We start from the raw sequence: 19,496 nt of genomic DNA, 5'->3' as shown, positions 1-19,496 counted from the left end.
ACCTGCTGTTATTGGTATTCTTCAAAGATTAAAGCAAAATCAAATGAAAACAAATTGTCTTTGGGACCGATTTACATTTAATGCAAGACTGATTCTTTGGCAAGCAGCAAAATAATTATGGGCAACCTCACCAGAGGAAAACACAATTATGCAAACAGCTTTTACAAGACCAGCTATAAACATAAACAAGTTTTTTTCGTTCTTGTTGCATTAGTCAACACCTTGCTGCTTTTTGTGCAGGTCCATGAAACAAACTACAGAAGGTGCACTCTTCATAGACAACCACTTTACTGTTCAATCATAAACTCACACACACAAAAAATTCACCACATTTTGTTAAGACTTTTATTTAAAAACGTTCGTGGAGCTTTTTCCAAAACTTCAAACATATCTCTAAGTGCTAAAGCCTGCACAGCATCCTTTCTCATAGTTAAATGTATAGCGCTAAAATTGTTTTGGCAATAAAAAAAAAATTGTACAGAACTGAAGGCAAACACCAGAGTCATACAAAAACATCATAATGGGGACAATTACAATTAAAGTGTCTTAATTGAACAAACTGATTCGGAAACAAAATTTAAAACCAGTACAAGAAGAAACGGAGCAGAGTGTATTACAGGAAGAATAACGGGACAAAACGATCGAATGACTTTAGCCTATGGAGCAGCAACCTCTAGAGGTCACAGAGTCAGGCACACAGAGACTGACGGGGATTTTTGACTGCAGCTCAGGCACAGCATCACAATGAATCCTCTGTTTTCTTGTGACGAGACACCAAAGCACTGCAAGGTGCTGTGACAACGCTGTACAGCGACTCCTGACTGCAGCATCTTAGTTGAAAGAAAGAAGTGAAACGGTTTTGTGTAAAAGTGGCATAGTTGATGTTTTGATATGCTGCTTTGAGAACAGAACACAATCTTCATTTAGTAACGGCTTAAATAAATACTACCAAAATAATAAATTCTCAATTCTGAGACCACTCATTGTTTGGCATCTATGGGTCCAATCCTTACTGAAAAGTATATGTATATATATATATATATATTAAAAAAAATTCAACAAAAAAATAAAATGTAAAGGGAGTGAAATTGTAGGCGACACCACAGCGGTATATAGATATCACAGAATGATTACACGTCCTGGACATTTATGGCCTCCTGCGGCCAGCTGTAAGTGTCCAGAGTGAAGGAGTCGTAGTCAGGACTGTAGATCTGCGACAGCACAAACGCCTCCTTATCCTTGGGCTCAGGGTACACCGAAGCCAAGTTGTTCTTGTATGCATAGCTGACGACCTGAAACGGGTACAAAGGGCAGGACGTTGATATCAGTCATTTTGATTTAATCAACCAGGTGGAGATGTTTTGTGGCATCTCCCTGCCTGATCTCCAGCTCCCTCTGCTGGTTCTAGTAATCACTGCAGGTGTTTCCTTCACTTTGGTCATCAAAGCAAATCAAAAGATTTACTTTATTATTTAAATGATAAGGACAAAGCACTAACAAAGACAAATAAGGTTTTTTTTCTTTTACTCTTTTTTTCTATAAGTGAGTCTAATTTACACAATAAATTGGATTTTAAAAATGTTAATTGTGGGAATTATTTTCCCACTCATAAGATGATGCAAAAACCAGCATACTTTACACAAATTACAGATCTTCTTACATCTCATTACCCCTATAAATAGTGTTAAAATACCGAAAAGTGTATTTATTTGAGTGATTTCATTGTAAACTGTAGTTCTTTTTCATTTATTTTGACATTTTGAGTTTACAGCTAACAAACACTAAAGTCAAGCCAAATTTAGTTTCAGAGAAAATTAGAATATCCAATCAGATCGAATAAAAAAATACTTTTTAAATTAGAAATGTTATTTTCTATAACATGTTTTATTAAAACTAATAAGGCTCAAGAATATATTGATCCTTATTTAACATCTATTTGCACCATGTTGCTTTAAAGTTAGATATGCTTTGTCTTTTGGATAGGAAAACATTCAGGAGAGCTAGTTGGGATTGGCTGGAGGAATCTTTCAGGAAGCTGCATGAGAAAATAGGTAATCAAAATATTATTTAATATTAAATCTCCCACCTTTACTGCAATCTTGAAGGACACTTCTCTGATGGTGCTGAGAGGTGGATAGAGTCTTCCTTCAGCCAGGTTCTCTTCTGTTACCATGTCAGCTATCGCCTGACACAGACAAACAGGCACATGATGATCAGACGTGAGGCTTTTACTTGAAGGTTCAATCAGAGGGTTGAAAATGAAAACCGAGAGATTCTGGGTTTGATGAAGCATAAAGAGATTCAGCAGAAGCTGCTAAGCTTCTTTCACTGAGGGACGGACCTCTGCAGTGGTGAGGAAAATGTCTTCAGGTATGTGGCGCACTCCGCAGGCTATCACACCCAGGGCGACTCCTGGGAACACGTAGGCGTTGTTTCCCTGACCGGGGAAGAAGGTGCGTCCGTCTGCCAGGGTCACCTTGTTAAATGGACTCCCGCTGGCAAAGATGCCCCTGCCCTGATCACAGTGAGGGAAGGAAACATGACAGCCTTAAAAAAAAAAAGTAATAAATACTTTTGCATGGCCCTGAAATGCAGCAACTGCAATATGTGTGAAAATGTATCACCTCTGTGAGTTTGTAGCACTGCTCTGCAGTGCACTCAGCCTTGCTGGTGGGATTGCTCAGAGCAAAGATGATGGGCCTCTCGTTGAACGACGCCATGTCTCTAATGATCTTCTCGGTGAACGCTCCTCCGATCGCAGCCACACCTTCAGCACAAACACCAGTCAGTTTTCTGACAACGATAATGATGAATTCAGAACATCTCCATTGGCAAAATCTGTTAAAAATTAAAGCTAACAATTATATTTGATCATTTTGTCAGATAAGTTAGTTTTGTGCCATGTATTCTTTTCTTACAGCCGATTGCTTTGACGAGATGTTAGAAATATTTGACAGCTCAATTTACATGCAGTTTGCGAATTTCAAACTATTGAGTACAAAGGTTTTCGATGGTTTGGATTGAAGACAAAGCAGCGATTAAGCATTTTGCCGCTACGGTGGGAAGAAACGCTATGTGAAAAAGAGTCACCTCTCACAGATTTTCACTGAGTTTCCATAACTGGTTAGGAACAAAACAAATGTGGGTTACACACTGGTGAAACAATGCGCTGCATTTAACCAGCATTTCCAGTTCTCTCACCAATAATGGCAGTGGGTTTGATGGTTTCCACCACCTCCTCCAGAGTCTTCAGGTGTGGATGTTCGTGAGCGAACTCAGCCTTCTCGTGGTTCAGATTACCTCTTCCCTGTAGGAGCAACAACTTTCTTTTTTTGTTTTCCAACCTCATGGCGATTTACGTACAGGAACACGTGATCAGACACGTTACCTTCACAATAAGACCCTTTGAATCAACCATCCAAATCTTCTTGGCAGCTTCTTCTCGAGACACTCCCTCTTTAGCCATGGCCATCATAAGTATGGCCATCATAAGTAGGTGGGCGATGCCCATAGCAGCCTGGTCAGATGACGGCAACAACAAAAATTCATTCTGTAACAAAGTTTCCCTTTAAAGCTATTTTTAAATTTATCATCGTTTAGCTCGACTCGCCTCGCCTGCTCCCTGGAAAACAAAGGTGTGGTTCAACAGTTTGTCCTTCGTGATCTTCAGAGCAGCAAATACTCCAGCGACGGCTACAGATGCCGTGCCTGCAGAAAAAAATGAACTTAATTATGAAACAATATCGGCTTGTGACTCACTACAGATCAGAAGCATCAAACAAAACCAGTCACTAAACATTATCCTTCCACTTCACACGACTTTGTTGGTTTAATCACATGAAACCAACACAAAATAAAAGTATATTGGAATGGAAAAATGTACAAAACTTTAATGGGTGCCAATTCTGCTTTTTCAAATGACAACAAAACCGATTGCAATGCCAACGCCAACTCCTGTGACTAACAAAATACCTTGGATATCGTCGTTGAAGGTGCAGTAGCGATTCCTGTACTTGTTAAGGATACGAAAGGCGTTGCTGTTGGCGAAATCTTCAAACTGGATCAAGCAGTTCATGCCATACCTGCAGAGGAAATGCACCATCAGCCAAGCACCAAGATTACTGTTTGAGTTTAGTAAATAATTGGAGATAGACTCACTTGTCCGTCACTGCCTGCATGAACTCGTCGATGAGCTCGTCATACTCCTTTCCTCTGATTCTCTTGTGCTTCAGGCCGATGTAAAGAGGATCGTCTAGAAGCGACTGGACGAGAACACATATTTCTGACTTCCTGAAGTGGTTTTAGAGTTGATCATGCCGATAAATCAGGTTGTTGTGCGGTTCTGCAACAAGAAAAACCCATTCCAGCGTTCTTGCGCACTCACCTGGTTGTCGGTGCCGACGTCCAGCAGCACAGGGAGACACTGCTGAGGAGGAACGCCGCCGCACGCCGTGTAGAGAGCCAGCTTCCCAACAGGAATTCCCATCCCATAGCTGCCCAGGTCTCCCAGTCCAAGGATTCGCTCTCCATCTGTTACCACTATGGCCTGGACAGACACCAAGCATTACTTCACATTTTTCATCACAAAATGACTATGTAGTTTTAAAGCACAACAGCAAACTAGCTGCTGATTCTCAGTATTGTGCAGGGCCACTGGTCTGCTTCGGTAGCATCTGGACTCACGTTGACATCATTTAAAAATCTGTAACTTTGACTTGTCAAATTAAGAATGGAGCATCCAAGGCAAAATGCAGAGTCTTTACAAACCTTATTATTATTATTATAAAAATTCCTTAAAATATTAGCTTTAGTGTTTGGTTTAGCATTTCAGACCCACTGACTTCATAAGCCTTAGAATGTTCATAAAATTATCTCCTTTTGGTTTTTTTCGATACAAGACCAAAATACAGAAGGAAAAATGTTAAAATCAAATTGGCAAATCAAAGATGAAACATCTCCATGTGGCAAAATCAGAGTAAAAACCATTGCATTAGTAGACTTTATTAGACTTCTCAATCAAAAATACAAGAAGGAAAGTACATTTGGCACCCTCAGTTTACTTTTATCCATACTTATTCAGATCTGGAAAATCAAAGCCAATTCTACACAGTGCTCGATTTTCCCAGACTCTACAGGAACATGGTTAATGTGTGTCAACAGGTCAGGAGCAAGAGTAGAGCGCGTCAGTGCACGATGTGTACCTTGATGTTGTCTTCAGGCCAGGAGTTGAGCATGGTGGCAATGTGTCCCCGGTCATGAATGGTGATGAAGAGTCCTCTGCAAATGTATGGGAAGGCAGCAGAAAATTAAATAACATAAAGCATTTAAAAAGTCACAGATAAGTTTAACATCAAGTAAATACTAAAAAGTAAAGCACAAACGCATCCATTGTCAAGAAGCAGTAGGAGCTAGTGTCTGGGGCATCAGAATAATGGAAAATAAAGAGTGGAAAAAGAATAAAAAATGTCTAATTATCACTGCTATGCTGCAGAATAAAATCACACATTTATTTCTTTTAAATACTGTGCAGCGCGAGCAGTAACCAGCCTCACCGAGGCCTCCTGAAGGCGAGGCCGTACTGCTGACAGGCCAGGCCTACGGTGGGGGTGTAAACGATAGGCATGAACTCCTCGATGTCGGAGGTCAACACCCGGTAGAACAGCTTCTCGTTCCTGTCCTGCAGAGTCATCAGGAGGATGTACCTGAAATGGAGCACAAAATGATCATTTTTTGTGTGTTAAAGTGTATATTTTTTAGAAATAGCCCTTGAACATTCCCATATTGTAACCTCAAACTTTTATGTACTTGGATTTATGTTAGGACACCAGGAGGGAAAAGGATAAATGGTTGTCAAATTAATATTTTTCATGCATTTGTTATAGACAAGGATAAATCAGAGGGATTCAATACAAATGAGTTAGTTTGATACTTAAAGCAGATCCAACACATCCCTATAAAATACCTTTAAGTTTGTGGGTATGAATACTTTCCAATTTTTCTTAGAACGTTCAAAGCAAATTCTCAACCAGTGATGATCTGAGCCTTTAATCCCAGAATAAATAAATCTTGAATCCCTTGATTAAAAAAAAACAAGCCGTAGGTGCAACAGCTGGAACATGCTAAAGAGGATTTCACTCAACAAGCAGGACAGAGCAACGGATTAAACATCTGCAGCGTGATAATCTTGAACAGCACTTTGCCACGCTTTGCTGGGAGACTCACTTGTCCAGAGGGTTGGTGCGGGTTTCGTAGCTCTTCATGACACGCAGCACTTGAACATCCTGAGAGAGGAAGCAGGGGGGGATCAGGCCGTGGATGCCCAGCTGCATGCGCTCCTCCAGGGTGAACGCCATTCCCTGAAGGGTGGAACATCCATTATTATAAAAACACTGTAAACCAGGGAAAGAATCTACACCAAGAAAAAGGCTTTAAAATAACTAAAGACAGCAGGAAATAGTTTGCAGTGATTCATGCGTCTGTCATCAACCTCAGAGTGGCATTATGACTCATCGTATTCACATGTCTCTCTTTTGTGGTCACATTTCCACTCCAGCGAACGCAATATGTGGAAACTCAAGGGAGGAAACAACAGGAGGCGAAGGGATTTGAAAGCAGTGATCGTATGCTGCTTCAGTCGGGGAGAAAGTTTAGACAAAAGAGGAAAAAAAAAACTTCAGAAGTAAAAAAGAAAAAATCTCCAGCGGTCATTGGACAAGGGATCACCTTGGCAGGTTGCCGGTCAATCACGAGGGCAATTTAAGGAAGAAAATTAATCTATAACGCAGATTTTTTTTTCAATGTGGGTGGAAAGTTGAGTTACTTGTAGGGCATTATATTAATTTAAAGTACATTTCTATTTGCTACATGTACTAACGGAATCCGCTTTACTGGCCAAGATTGTGTGCACAAACAAGAAGTTTTACACACTCAGCCTACAGACACTGGGCATAAAAAACTTCGGATGAAATAAAAGAAAATAGGTTAACATTATGTTTGTACAGCCATTTCCCAATATCTAAAAGAAACAAGGAAGAAAGGTTGTGGTTTTTCATTAAAAAAAAAAGAAGCATAAGTTAGTATAAAAATGATCTTTATTGCTCATGCCATTGCTAATCTCAATTGACCAATGCATTGAAGAAGCCTTCTTTTGCAGGTTTATTAGCATTTGCATTGCCTCTTGTTAGATAATGTGTCTGATATGGAAGGACAGATCTAATACCAACGTGTGAGTCGGTTGGGTAATTTACAAAAAAGAAACTTTACAGCTTTAATTCTGAAAAGGAACACTGTAAACTTGTGAAAGTAGTTTCCTTTAGTGTCCTGCCTGCAGGCCACTTGAAAGGCATCTGAGCGGGGGTGTGAGCTTTAATCTATTTATTCTGTCCAATGAAAGTGAGCCCCTCCACCCACTCCCCTCTGAGCTCCACTTGTCTTTCACCGTCTCTCCCATTTCTCCCGCTGAAAACATAGAATCCACGCCGACTTTGTTCTGCAGTGCATTTATCGCAAATGCAATTTTTTTCTTTGGAACCTATTCCAACATCAGATGAGCTACAATGCTTTAAACTAAACAGGATTTGTTGTTGCCACACAAGTGAAGTTCTCAGAAAGAAGACAAGAGCACACTGGTTCCAGAACTGCAGAGTAAGAGAAAGTTATCTGGAAGGAAGCTTCCCTGGAAAATCCTCAAAGTAACTGCTTACACAGACGGAAAACCTTCACAACTCTCACCAAGTGTTTTTAAAGTGGTGACTACTTCAGTGTTGCGCATTTTTACATGCAAACATAATATTTGTCCACCTGGACAGTCTCACAGCAGCAGATGCTCCACAGCAGACACTGACATTCCCCCAAAATGCTCAAATTCACAAAGTGATGGAAACAGAGTTAAGACAGAAGACAGACACACTGTGCAGCCTTACTGTTAACTGTTCGTGGAAACCATTTACAAATTAATTCTGGAGGTAATTGATTACACTGGATGTCATCGAGAAGGATCAGACTAAAAAGACACACTTTTTACACATGGAGAAAAAAGAAGACAAAAATACAAAAGAAAAAATGTGTCTGATGTTAAATTAACCAGGAGCCACACCTCAACCCTGCTGCTGTAAAGCTACAAACTGTAATAAAGTTTTGCATTGTGAAGACGATGAGGAAATATCTGGACATGTTTGAAATGACTGGAATCTTGCTTGTAGAAAGTAGCTCACTGAAGTGGAGCTCTACTTGGAGTCTCACCATTTTGCACAGCACAGAAGAAAAATCTCTCTCTCTTTTTTTTTTTTTTTTTATCAAAGTGCAACTCCATTTCCTGACTGTTGCACTTAAATGAACCTGTGAGTGAGGATGTGACTGCTGAGTCAGCATGGAGAGAAGAGAGAACTGAGAGTGACCTCTGAACATCTACAATCTAAGCAATAAACTCATCTTGAGCCTCTGCAGGAATCCTGGTGTCTTCATGGGCTGGAACAAGTTAAAGCAGGAACAGACTAACGCCATCATGACTGGTGGGGGAATGAAAAATCCAGAAATACCACAGACAATGTTCTTTGAGAAAATTTTGATTATTTTCATCCAAACAGAACAGAGGAGGAATAGGGGTGTGATTCTTGTTCTGTGCTCACTTGTTAAATAAGTAAAAAGTGCTAAATACTAACATCACTCATGAAGCCAAACGTTTTGGCCTTTTACTGTGTTTATATATATGTCAACATCACAGCACGTGCTACGCAGGACGTTATGTTGGCTGTACAAACATTTAACTTAATGTAGTGAGAGCTGAGTTTGTGAAGCGCCTTTATGCATCCATTTACATTTTCCTCACATATGCAACTTTAAAAAATACATTCGACACCCAATTCTGCACTGGGAACCTGGCATCATTTCTACTGTGTATTTACAACTGATCAGTTCATTGTCAAGTTTCAACTTGACTTTATTAAACCATGATCATTAAAGTCGCAAAAAAGGCTATATTTAAGGCCACAATGCATCTATTTGTTAAAACAAAAATAAACCTACTTAGGCATGCAATTTCTAAACGTTATCTTTTTTTTTTTTTCAAATGGCATGCATTAATGTTAGAAAATGACATGATAGTTAAAGATACAAATATGTAGATCCATTAATCATGACTAAGTTGAAGAAAACATGTCATTATCTAGGAGTAATATGCAGTAAAGAAGAGTAGCACATAATTATAAAGTGGAAGGAGATTCGCAAAGCATTTAGGTCTGGACTTTGACTAGGTCATGATGAATATGGTGCAGTCTAAACCATTCGATTGTAGCTGTAACTGTATATTTAGGATCATGGTACTTCTGGATGGAAGGTGAACCTCCACTAAAGGGTTGGTTCCACTTCTCTATGAACTTTGACCTGCCTCCCTGGTGTTGAAAAGTAAGCCCACAAGATAATGCAGCCACCAGCAATTTTCACCCTGGGGATTCTGTGTTCAGTGCAGAGTGAACCTTCTGCTACACAGAGGGTTTTGTATGTGGACCCAAAGCGCTTTTTTGATCTTATCTGCTTCTCCAGTGTTACCAAAGACTTCTTGGGCGCTTTTCTGCATTTTATTTATTTATTTATTTATTTTTTCTGAGTGGGGTGGGGTGATTTTCATAAGTTAACTTTTTCTTGACCCATCTTGTGTGCTTCTTGGTGTTCACTAAAAATGTCTGTAGAATATAAAAGGGACTGCACACAAAAGCATAAGTTATAAACTATGATTTCCTCTGACTTATGCACTACTGTGTGTTGATCTACCATACTAAGTCCCACTAAGATACTCTAAAATATGAGGATACAAGGTTCCCCCCAGAAAGTTTGCTAAGCCCAGTGGTTGGGCGCAAGGGCAGTCATTCATCCAGAGGCCTGTCATCTTTTGAGTTAAAAAATGTTTAAAGTTGACAGGAAATTTGAAAATATCACTTGATAAGTGATGTGTTATTAAAAGACTGGACGATTAATACCTGAACACCAACTATAAAGTCTTAGAAAGACTTTAAACAATAAACAATGCTTAGCCTGGGGGGAGGCATAAGTGAAGCCTGGTGGCCCACCAGGCTTATAATACACTGCGGGTTATAAATGCCACCGGCAGATAAATAAACTAACCTTGTTCAGGTGGGGGTTCCTGGTGATGTCGTAGCCCCGTTTCTTGGTGAACACGCTGCCCTTCTTGCTGGTCCCAGAGTGGCAGACCCGGACGGCCTGGAGAGCGGCCCTGTCGGCCTGCACTCCCCCGGTGGGGCGACCCGGAGGGGCGACCAGCACCCTCATCCCGCCCGCAGCCGCGCGTCTGCACAGAGACAAGGCGGCTTTTCCTGGGAGGGAGTTCATGCTGCCTGTGGACACCGAGAGTACACAAAAAAACAACTCAGTGGAACATGACACACTGCAGTACGCCAGGATGCCAAACATACCGAGACTAAAACAAGTTCAGCTTCTCCGTAAACAACCGGCTTCAGGCGTTAAACCATTAGCTTCAAGCTGAGTCATTTATAAGACTCAGTCCTCTGCACTGTGCAGTGTTTCTCTGGGCTGAATCCCCCTATAATAACGATTCAACTAGTAGCCGAATGGTTAAACTCTTTTATATAAGAAGCTAGCTGCGGTTAGCACATGCAGCTCTCCAACAAGCACGGCTTTCTACGATGAACCAGCTAAAACCAGCAAACTCAGAGCTGTTAGTCAGCGGGCCTCACCTGAAACCTGCGGGAAGACAATAAGAACCCGGCCGAACTGATCACAGGAGAAACTCCTCCGGCCCTACCGCCACCGACAGAACTGGCTGCTGTTTAACCGGAGGGAGGAGGCGCCACAGCTGACCCAGGGTCTCCTGACATTGGGCGGCTTCACTTCCGTGTCCAGGTTAGCCCGCCTCTCCGAGCCGCGCATCAGCCAATGAGAGACCCGCGAGGACACAAGCCCCGCCCTCTTCAGCGTCTGCGCCAACAAAAACAAATAGGTGCTTTTGTCTGATGTCACGATAATGAGGCCTTTAGGCGCCTTCTGGTCATCCATGTTCTGTAAATTTACAGCTACTGAGTGTAACTAAATGCAAGTTCATTTTATCGCACTGTTTATTAGCATAGCGGACTCTACCACTGGGATTACCAAACAAATTTAAACTCTTTGTCCGCCTAATAGAAATTTCATAAATAAAAAAGGCCACAAATTGGTGCAGTTGAGGTAAACAAAAGTAAATCTACAGACGTTTTAGTAAAAAACTGAAAATAAATAAAATACTGAGGTGTTTTGGCGCCTGAAAATTGTTCTGGTTTTGCTTCATAAACATTTGTCCAGAATCGCTTGTTTTTTTAATACCCACATTTTCTTTAAGACATCTTTAAGTGAAAAATCCCAATTAAACTCCAGGCAGAAATGTAAAACAAAGCTACCAATATTTTTTTTTAGAAAATATCCTAGATTAATCTTGACCTTATGAGTTTTTTTGTGGCTACTTGCAACTTTTTTGTAGATAAAATTTAAAAAATGTATTTGCTTGATTGTACAGTTTTATTTTTATTGTTTTTGGCCCTTGACTATTTTTGACTCAATTTTGGCCCACCTGACAAAAACGTTTGGACACCCCTGGCCTAATAGATGAAATGCACAGCATTGGTGACTCTTGCATCGAGGCATTAAAAACTGTAAGCCTATCCAATACCACAAATCCAGATGGAAATCTTCACCAGTCAGATATTCTACACTGTTCTGTGTTCATATGTGGCTAGGAAGCTGTCAGTTTCATAAAATAAAAACTTCAAAACATGTATTTATTGCATTTATTTAATGAGCTGCCATTTGTACAACCCTGTTGTACCAACAGGACAGCAATTGTCATCTGTAACATTTACTGCAGCAAATAATACTACATAAGTTTTGCTCTGCCTTTATGACAGTGTCAAATATATTCACATATGATCCATTGAAAATCTCCAATCAACCTCAGGTGAATTTCTCCAGGAGTATTCAAGCACTTTAGTGACCAAAATCACTTTGGTTTTACATAGACAATGTTTATTAAAAAAAACCACACAAAAAAAACACATGCAAACATTTTTTATACACACTACTTTTCTATCACAAAAGAAATGGTTAGGTAAGATTACATTTAATATTATTTCAGTGCCAACAGTAATTTCAAATCTAATCTGTTCATTCCTTAATTTCAAAGTACTTTCTGCTTCAGCTGTTCTATTAGAGATAAAAACTAAATGTTTAAATATTGCAGAATTATGCAAAAACATGTAGAAAAAAAAAATCAAGACAAAGTACTTCATGTGTTTGTTGAAACTAAGTATACCTCAACCTAAAGATTTTTTTCCATCACCAGGGAAAAGCACCCAAAACAGAAAAAGAGACATGAAAGATTTACATAAAAACAAACAAAAATGGAAATGAACATGATTTATTATATTGATGTAATACACACACAAAGGATTTACAGTTCAAATATGTGCACATATACTACATGCATGTGCATATTTTTACAGTCTTAAATGTTTTAGGTCTGTGAAACATTTCAGTTTATTAATCAGATACAAACTTCTTAATTGGAAGCAGTCAGGGGAATATAAGAGAAATGTTTCAGATGACTACGCTGGTACTGCTATGGGAGCCTCTATCCTATGAGAAAAAAAATGTGGAAAAAAAGTTAAGGTTAGAGTCTAAGCAAGAGATGCTATGATTACCACATCCAAAAACAGACAGAAACAACCAAAAAGCACCAAAGGAGAGGAAGAAACCAAAGCTATGCAAGAACAGACGATAAAGAGCTTTGCACATCTATTGGTTGTACCCACCTGCTGCCACTTGGGGGCAGTGTGAAAGGTCTGTGGAAGAGTTGGAGCTGAATCTTGTTAATGTACCAATTTTCTTTAATTCCATCAAAAAGGGACCAGAAAAGGTTTGAGATGATGAGCTTATTCTATCACCTGAAGCAATGAGAAGAGCTGCGACGAAGCCACAATCTGCTACTCTACACGACTAAAGGAGCATCTGATTGAGCGATCAAGAACACAGACTGATTCTTTTTGCCACAGTGACAAGGTTTGTAACAGCCAGTTTTTAAAGAGTCGTTTTATTCTTATGTTTCCAGCTTGAAATGATAAGATGAAGCATTTACTTCATTTTATGAAGTACATTTTTACATATAAAAATTTACTTTTTTTTATATGTATCTTTCAGTTTCTCTGCAGAAAATTCTCACAAGATCTGGAGAAACATACTCTATGTTAACATTATGTCCATGTAATTAATTGGTACATTTCTGTTTTATCATTCACTTATTTACATATTGCTATAAACCCAATATACTTCATGCTCACACTTATGCGTCAAGATACTGCCACTGTAGGTTCTGACGGTCATCATACTTTGTAGCAGGTTTCAAAGTACAATGAAAGAAGTATTTCCTCAAAGTGGAACTAAGCTGAGTATTAAATTGATCTTTCAGGTTGTTTATGCTATAAAATGGCGGACTGTTTTCAAAGCCACAACACACACAGGTTAAAGAAGCAAGAAAGAGGTAAAGGCTGAAAACTAAAGGTAGTAAAGCACAATGACAAAATAGGTTAAATTTTAACACACTGCTGGTTTGGTGTGTGAGTCAGCAGTAGGGGAAGCTCTTACAGAAAGATGGCTGTAATTCCTGCGACCAGGCTGCACCTCACTGGCGTAGTAGCTGGGTGGTTTCTCGGGCCAATCCTTTACTTTGCGTCCTTTTTTCCGGCTGCTGCCCTCATCTGAGCTCCAGGATCCTTTGTGGTGCATAGGAGGAGAGTAGCTCCTCTCCCTCCTTGCCGATCTGCTATGCAGCTCCTCCATCAAGTCGTCGCGGCTTCGGGCACGCGGCCTGGACCCTCGCTCTCTCCTCCTGGACGAACTGCCCCTCTCGTTCCCTGAACTCCTGTGCGTTGCTCGTCCTCGCCGGTTGTCCCAGTCCGATTCATCGCTGTACTCGCGCAGTATCCCCAGCCTTGGTAGAAGGTCCTCTCTGGTTCTATAGCCACGGCTGTCTCCCCGTTGGCCCCCTCCTGACCGGTTAGTACTCCCACTAGAGTGACTGGACATTCTCGGATACCCCCCAGGCCCGTCTCCAGCAGGATCCCTGCGGGTGGAAAAGCTGGGAACTCGCTGGATGATAGGAGGCAGAGTGATCACCCTTCTTTCCACCCCTTTCACCCCCATGTCATCCAGCGCCGACAACATGCTCGGCGGGCCGGGGGCGTAGGTCACGGCTGGAGGAGAGGGTTGGGGCTGTGAGGGGGGCATGTTTCGGACAGCATGTGGTGCCATTTGAGGGGGTCCCACATCCAGCCCTCTCACCTGGTTCTCCAGGTAGTCCAGCATTGGGTTGGCACTTTGATTACTGCTGCGCAGGCTGCCATTCATCACATACTGAGCATGCAAAGGGGGCTGCTGCTGCTGTGGGGCCAGGGGTCCCAAAGGGATGGGAGTCAAGGAGATGTTTTGTTTGGTTGAGTAATCCGACACCGAGGCTGGGACTAAAGAAGAAAAAAAAAATTTGATAAATGCAAAATAAAAACGTCAAGTTTTTAGAAAATATGTTAAATGTACTAAGACACAACATAAATATGTAATGGGCCTGTTAAAAGTCCTCATCAGTGCAAGAACTGGTTTTCTTGTACACTGGTTTGCAAACCAAATAAACACACCCTGAGAAAAGAAACAAATCATTCACCAAATAAATCTTTTCATGCTTTTGTTTGACTGATATTCACCTGAGTAGAGCAGGGGAACACCCTGGGAGGAGGCGTTGACGTTGGAGTAAACAGGCTGACCGTACATCCAGGGAGCCATGGCTTTCTGAGCTTGTTTCAGCATCCGATGCTGCATCACGGCTACAATCACAGCAAAGACCAGAAACGCTTCAGTGGCGCAAAGTATCACCGAGTCCGTTTATTTAATCAGAATCTGCAAGTTAATAATAATTTCCAATATTTTTAAACCTGAAAGTATATTCTAAGCAAGATAAAGATCATACTTTTATACCACAAAGTTTTAAAGACTATGAAGGAACACTGAACTGCAGCTCTTTGCAAATCAGAATCTGTAAAAGAGTTTCTGCCACAGAAACCTCCCTCTGTCTCCATGACATGAAGACATCATCAGTACCTTTTTCAGGGCAACAGCAGGTCTGTGGACAGCAGGGGCAGCGGACATAGCAGCAGCATTTTTGCGGGCAGCACTGACAGCAGCATATGCAGAAGAGCATGATGAGCAACAGAGCACCGATGATGATAAATAGCACAGTTAGCCAGTCTGAAACAAGACAATCATTTTTATTAGAGTTCTTATGTTTGCAGGCTTTTTTCTCTGTGAATGTTAAAAGGCTGAAGAAACCCACGGTACACGATGAGTCTGACTTCTCGATCCGAGTCGCCTGTGGTGTCACCAGGAGCATCGATATTGCAGTAATACATGCCGTTGTCCCACCACATCACCTCATTTATCACCAAGTCAGCCTCTGTTGAGAGAAAGTTTTGTTTAAATCCCCCTCCGCTGGGTATTTGCAATAACGTACTAATTAAGATATGTTCTCTAAAAATTGCGAGAGAATACAATCCTTCAACACTAGAGTAATAGCCAGGAGAAAGAAAAAGTACAGTATGCATGTTAACCGTACCAGGACAACACATTCAAGCTGATAAGCAACAAAGAAATTGTACTGGGATCAAACTTACTGTTCTGGATTGTGATTTTACGATTTCTGTACTCTGACCCCAGCATTGGCTCATTGGTGCCTCTCTTCTGGACGACGGTCCGAACTGTGCGCTGGCTGTCTGGACAGTCATTGGCAGGATCCTGACCCAACCTGAGAGCCGCCTGATAAGCTTCAGAAACAAAGTATTGCAGAGCATCAGGCTTACCATTTCGGTTCAGGATAAGTGCCTAATAAAGCCGCCAAGAGGTTTTTTTTTCTGCAGTGTTGCAGTATTACTTTGTACAATATTGTTTGTAGCTGTACAATTAAAGAGAAAACACATATATAACATAAGCTCACTGTCACTGCCTGCTTGTATGAACTTTACTTGGTGAAACAACCATCATGAAATGATTAAATATACAATGTCACTCATCTTAGTGAACCCACTGTGTATTTTTGATGCATCCTTGTAGACCTCTTTAAGACACACGTTCTGGCTATTTTTCAAATGTCTTTGTGAAGTGTGAATCTGATTCTGCATGTTCTGTTCACAAGTAGGATGCACCAAACCCTACAGAACTCTTTTAGGAAGGTTTGACGATGCATTCAGAACTTCCTCCAAAGTTTATTTAGTAATTTCCATGAAAAAAATAATCAAATAACTAATTGCAGGGCCTAAATTGATCTTATTGAGCCCTTCCCACTCATCCACAGCCTCACCTGTGGAGTAGTACTCCAGAACCGGGTCTTTACAGAACGACTTGAATCTCCATGTGATGAGGACCTCCTGGGGGTTGGCTGATGTTGTGTAGTCACAGCGGATCGTCACCGAAGCAAACAGCGCTGTTGTTCTCTCAACCTCTGGGACGACCACCTGAATGGACAGCAGCTCTGGTACAAAGACAAAAGAACAATGACATAAGAGTCACGATATTTGAGCGACAGCAGCATAACTCTGTGTTTAAATGCAAGAACCCGACCAGGCTGGTTAACAGTTTACAACAAGTAGACTGTGTCATCACCTATAATCACAGTTATCAGTCATTAACTGCAAACTGTGTGTTCTCATGATGGGAAGCCATTGCTCAGGAGTACAATTATGATCTTCAATTACTGGAGAATGTAAACACTTTGTACCTGTGACTGTTGTCTGATATTTATGAGCTTTGGCTTCTCATAATTGAACAATATTTGAAATCCTTAAACTTTGACCATCAGTTACAGTCATAATGTATTATTTACTAAATATATAAAAAAATACATGTGAAAACAAATTGGATTGATTGATTGAGCTTCACCTAATATTACAAACATTTGCACAGTCTACCCAAGTTTGAAAAATATTCCATTGATTATCTTTAGTCCAACACAGCGTTTAGCTTTATAGTTAAATCATACTGACCTTCCAACAAAGAGAGAAATATAGACAGCAAGGCTCTCCAAAAATGACCATGACCTCTGCAACAACTTTTAACACATATTACAAAACTAGATCAAATAAAAATCAAAGTTTACTTGTATAGCTTTTAATAACAAAAACAGAAAATTACAACATTAGAAAGAAAAGACCATCCAGTCATCAATTGAACAGATATTATCTTTTGATGAGCCCTGTCACCAAAATAATATCTGATATGTTGGTTAATGTTCATTTATTGTGATTCAAAGGAAACTCTGATCTTCATTTAAAGGAACAGAGCTAACAGATGCTAATCTGTTCCAGGCAAAGGAAATTAAATTAGTAGAGACAATTATCATAATTATTGCTGTTACTGCTGTTGTTGTGATAATAATATGGTCAAAGATTCAAGCAAAAGTCAAGAATAGCCAACATGAGGAAGTTCTAATGTGTTTTACAGAAAAAAAAAAAAAAAAACAGTCCAAATCAAACTGTCATTCTAATCTTACATATGGAAAGTGTTGGTGCAAACATACAGCAGGTTTATAAAGATCAGAGGCTACAACCCTCTACACCACTGACTAGCTTTAACTCATTACATTTATTTCACAAAAGTGATCATGAAACAAGAGATTGGGTTAGAATTGTTCTTTGAAACAAATCCAGCTCCTGTGAGGGGTAAGAAGGCATTTAAAGCGCTTTTGTTAACAGCCTCTTTGATAAATGATCCAACTCCTTTGTGTTGGTTGCAGAAACTGTTCTCCTGATGTTGGCAGTTTCTTGTGGACATGGGAAACTAGGTCCCGCAGATACGTGACGTCACTCGGCCTTGTCCAGTTTACACCTGTCGATTATTAACTTGCCACCATTGTTTACTACTGACGACGGTTTGCCCCAGGTTTCTTCTTTGTTTGTCTCTGAATGCCTCACTACAAATTGTACAACAGTAACATACAGTCACAGGTGAACTTTCGGGCAGAAAGAGTTAAAACCTCACCTGTTGGCAGGTGCAGCACCAGAAACGCCACCAGTATCATATTTCCCATCTCTGTGCTCCGTATCCTTCCGCGGAAGCGTCACTACTTGCTCTTGTTAAGCCAAAGTCTTGCAGAAACCCGGAGTACTGGTAGGAAAAAGTCATGTACTCGCTGTTCCGCATAATCACCGGGTTTCCACCAAAGGCAACATGTTAGCGTTGGTTTTCTCCCTGAGGAGGTGTCGGTAGTGGTCCACACGAACTTCCAGAGGAAAGGCGGAGGCTGATCGTCCCCTCCCCCACTTAGCTACAGGTGACATCACTGGCCCCGCCCACTGTGACAGGTGCAGCGAGGCACGATGGGGAATTTTAAATTGACCTGCATTTACAGAAGAATTTACCCCCTTATTAATTTCCTCTGTGCTTTTTTCCCCCCACTTAAATGTATCGTCAAAGAAATTCTAATATCGCTTTGAAATGTAATATTTCAATTAAATATTTAATTTATGAAGGGAAAAAAAACTCCCCAAACCACCTGTGTGAAAGTTTCCCCCCACTAACCGTGTTACAATTGTTAACATGATGTTTGTTTGTTAAGGAGCCTTTTAATTTAAAACAAACCATTTTTAGAGAAACGAAAGTTGCTCTTCTTTAAAAGTGATCTTATCTGCCTCTTTTAAATCTGTAAGATTAAAGCTGTCCATCAGCAGCAATCTGCAGTGCTGCTGTGAGTTTCCATTCAACCAGAACGCATTCCTCACGTGAATGCTGACATCCTCTTCACGAAGAAGAGGGATTTGTTTTCCTCACAGCTCCTGACCGTGGAGCTTCCTCTCAGGATGCAAAGCGATGCAGCTGTCAGGATTCTCACGTCCTGCGTGGGGAAATGGACCCTCTTCCAGCTTCACAGGGCAGACACAACACAGGCCGGCCTGTAGTGAAGTACTCTCCACTTTGCACACAAGTGTCTCAATGCTCTAAGAAATGATGCTGAGATGAATAGCTCTGCTCTCTGCAGTTCCTTAATTCCTTCTTTGTCTTTGCACCTTTCAGTCGGTGCTGGCTTCTATCCACTGAGTGAAAAAGTTCAGCATGATGGTTCATTAATCTGGGTATCAGAATTAACAGGTCTCTTATTTTCTTTCAAACACAACTTTTGCTTGAAATTGCATCAATGGAGCAAGTCCTAATATAGGCAAACAAGATACATGACATAGATGAAGTAGCATAGTAATCTCCAGCTGATGCATCTTGATATACTAAGTCTAGATCAAATGGCACCAACCTCTTGCCTAAATTCTCCCAGACAGACAAAGGAATAAATAATGAGCCTAAAATAATTGGAGAAATGACAAGCAAGGCAGGAAGAGAACTGAACAAACCCTGGATGCATCTGTCTGGCAATCCAGTGAAATTATTTTAGGAACATTATATTTTTATTT

General features: G+C 40.6%; 2 protein-coding genes across 3 annotated transcripts; both read right to left on the bottom strand.

Moving 5' to 3' along the window:
• Positions 1-322: 322 nt before the first annotated feature.
• On the bottom strand, positions 323-10,827 carry me3 (malic enzyme 3, NADP(+)-dependent, mitochondrial). The gene is made up of 15 exons (XM_055031648.1): positions 10,710-10,827; positions 10,120-10,349; positions 6,223-6,356; positions 5,553-5,702; positions 5,202-5,277; positions 4,385-4,546; positions 4,159-4,262; positions 3,973-4,082; positions 3,611-3,708; positions 3,389-3,517; positions 3,202-3,307; positions 2,625-2,767; positions 2,342-2,515; positions 2,087-2,185; positions 323-1,292 (listed from the first exon to the last, which is right to left on the bottom strand). The coding sequence occupies exons 2-15, from the start codon at positions 10,342-10,344 to the stop codon at positions 1,131-1,133; spliced, it is 1,872 nt and encodes a 623-aa protein (XP_054887623.1). The 5' UTR covers positions 10,345-10,349; positions 10,710-10,827; the 3' UTR covers positions 323-1,130.
• A 951-nt stretch (positions 10,828-11,778) lies between these two features.
• On the bottom strand, positions 11,779-18,338 carry ildr1b (immunoglobulin-like domain containing receptor 1b). 2 transcript variants are annotated; one of them, XM_055032366.1, is made up of 8 exons: positions 18,076-18,338; positions 16,400-16,570; positions 15,717-15,866; positions 15,380-15,499; positions 15,148-15,294; positions 14,754-14,873; positions 13,642-14,516; positions 11,779-12,636 (listed from the first exon to the last, which is right to left on the bottom strand). In XM_055032366.1, exons 1-8 carry the CDS (start codon positions 18,122-18,124, stop codon positions 12,598-12,600), a joined length of 1,671 nt encoding a protein of 556 aa, XP_054888341.1. In that variant the 5' UTR covers positions 18,125-18,338; the 3' UTR covers positions 11,779-12,597. The 2 variants fall into 2 exon arrangements, with proteins under 2 accessions (XP_054888341.1, XP_054888339.1); XM_055032364.1 differs by having other exon boundaries at positions 11,779-14,516.
• Positions 18,339-19,496: the final 1,158 nt, after the last annotated feature.

This window comes from Poeciliopsis prolifica, unplaced genomic scaffold (assembly GCF_027474105.1).
Source record: "Poeciliopsis prolifica strain line A6 unplaced genomic scaffold, Auburn_PproV2 SCAFFOLD007, whole genome shotgun sequence".
Lineage (NCBI taxonomy): Eukaryota > Metazoa > Chordata > Actinopteri > Cyprinodontiformes > Poeciliidae > Poeciliopsis > Poeciliopsis prolifica.
Note: the sequence above shows the minus strand (reverse complement) of the source record. Positions and strands in the feature narration are given on the sequence as shown.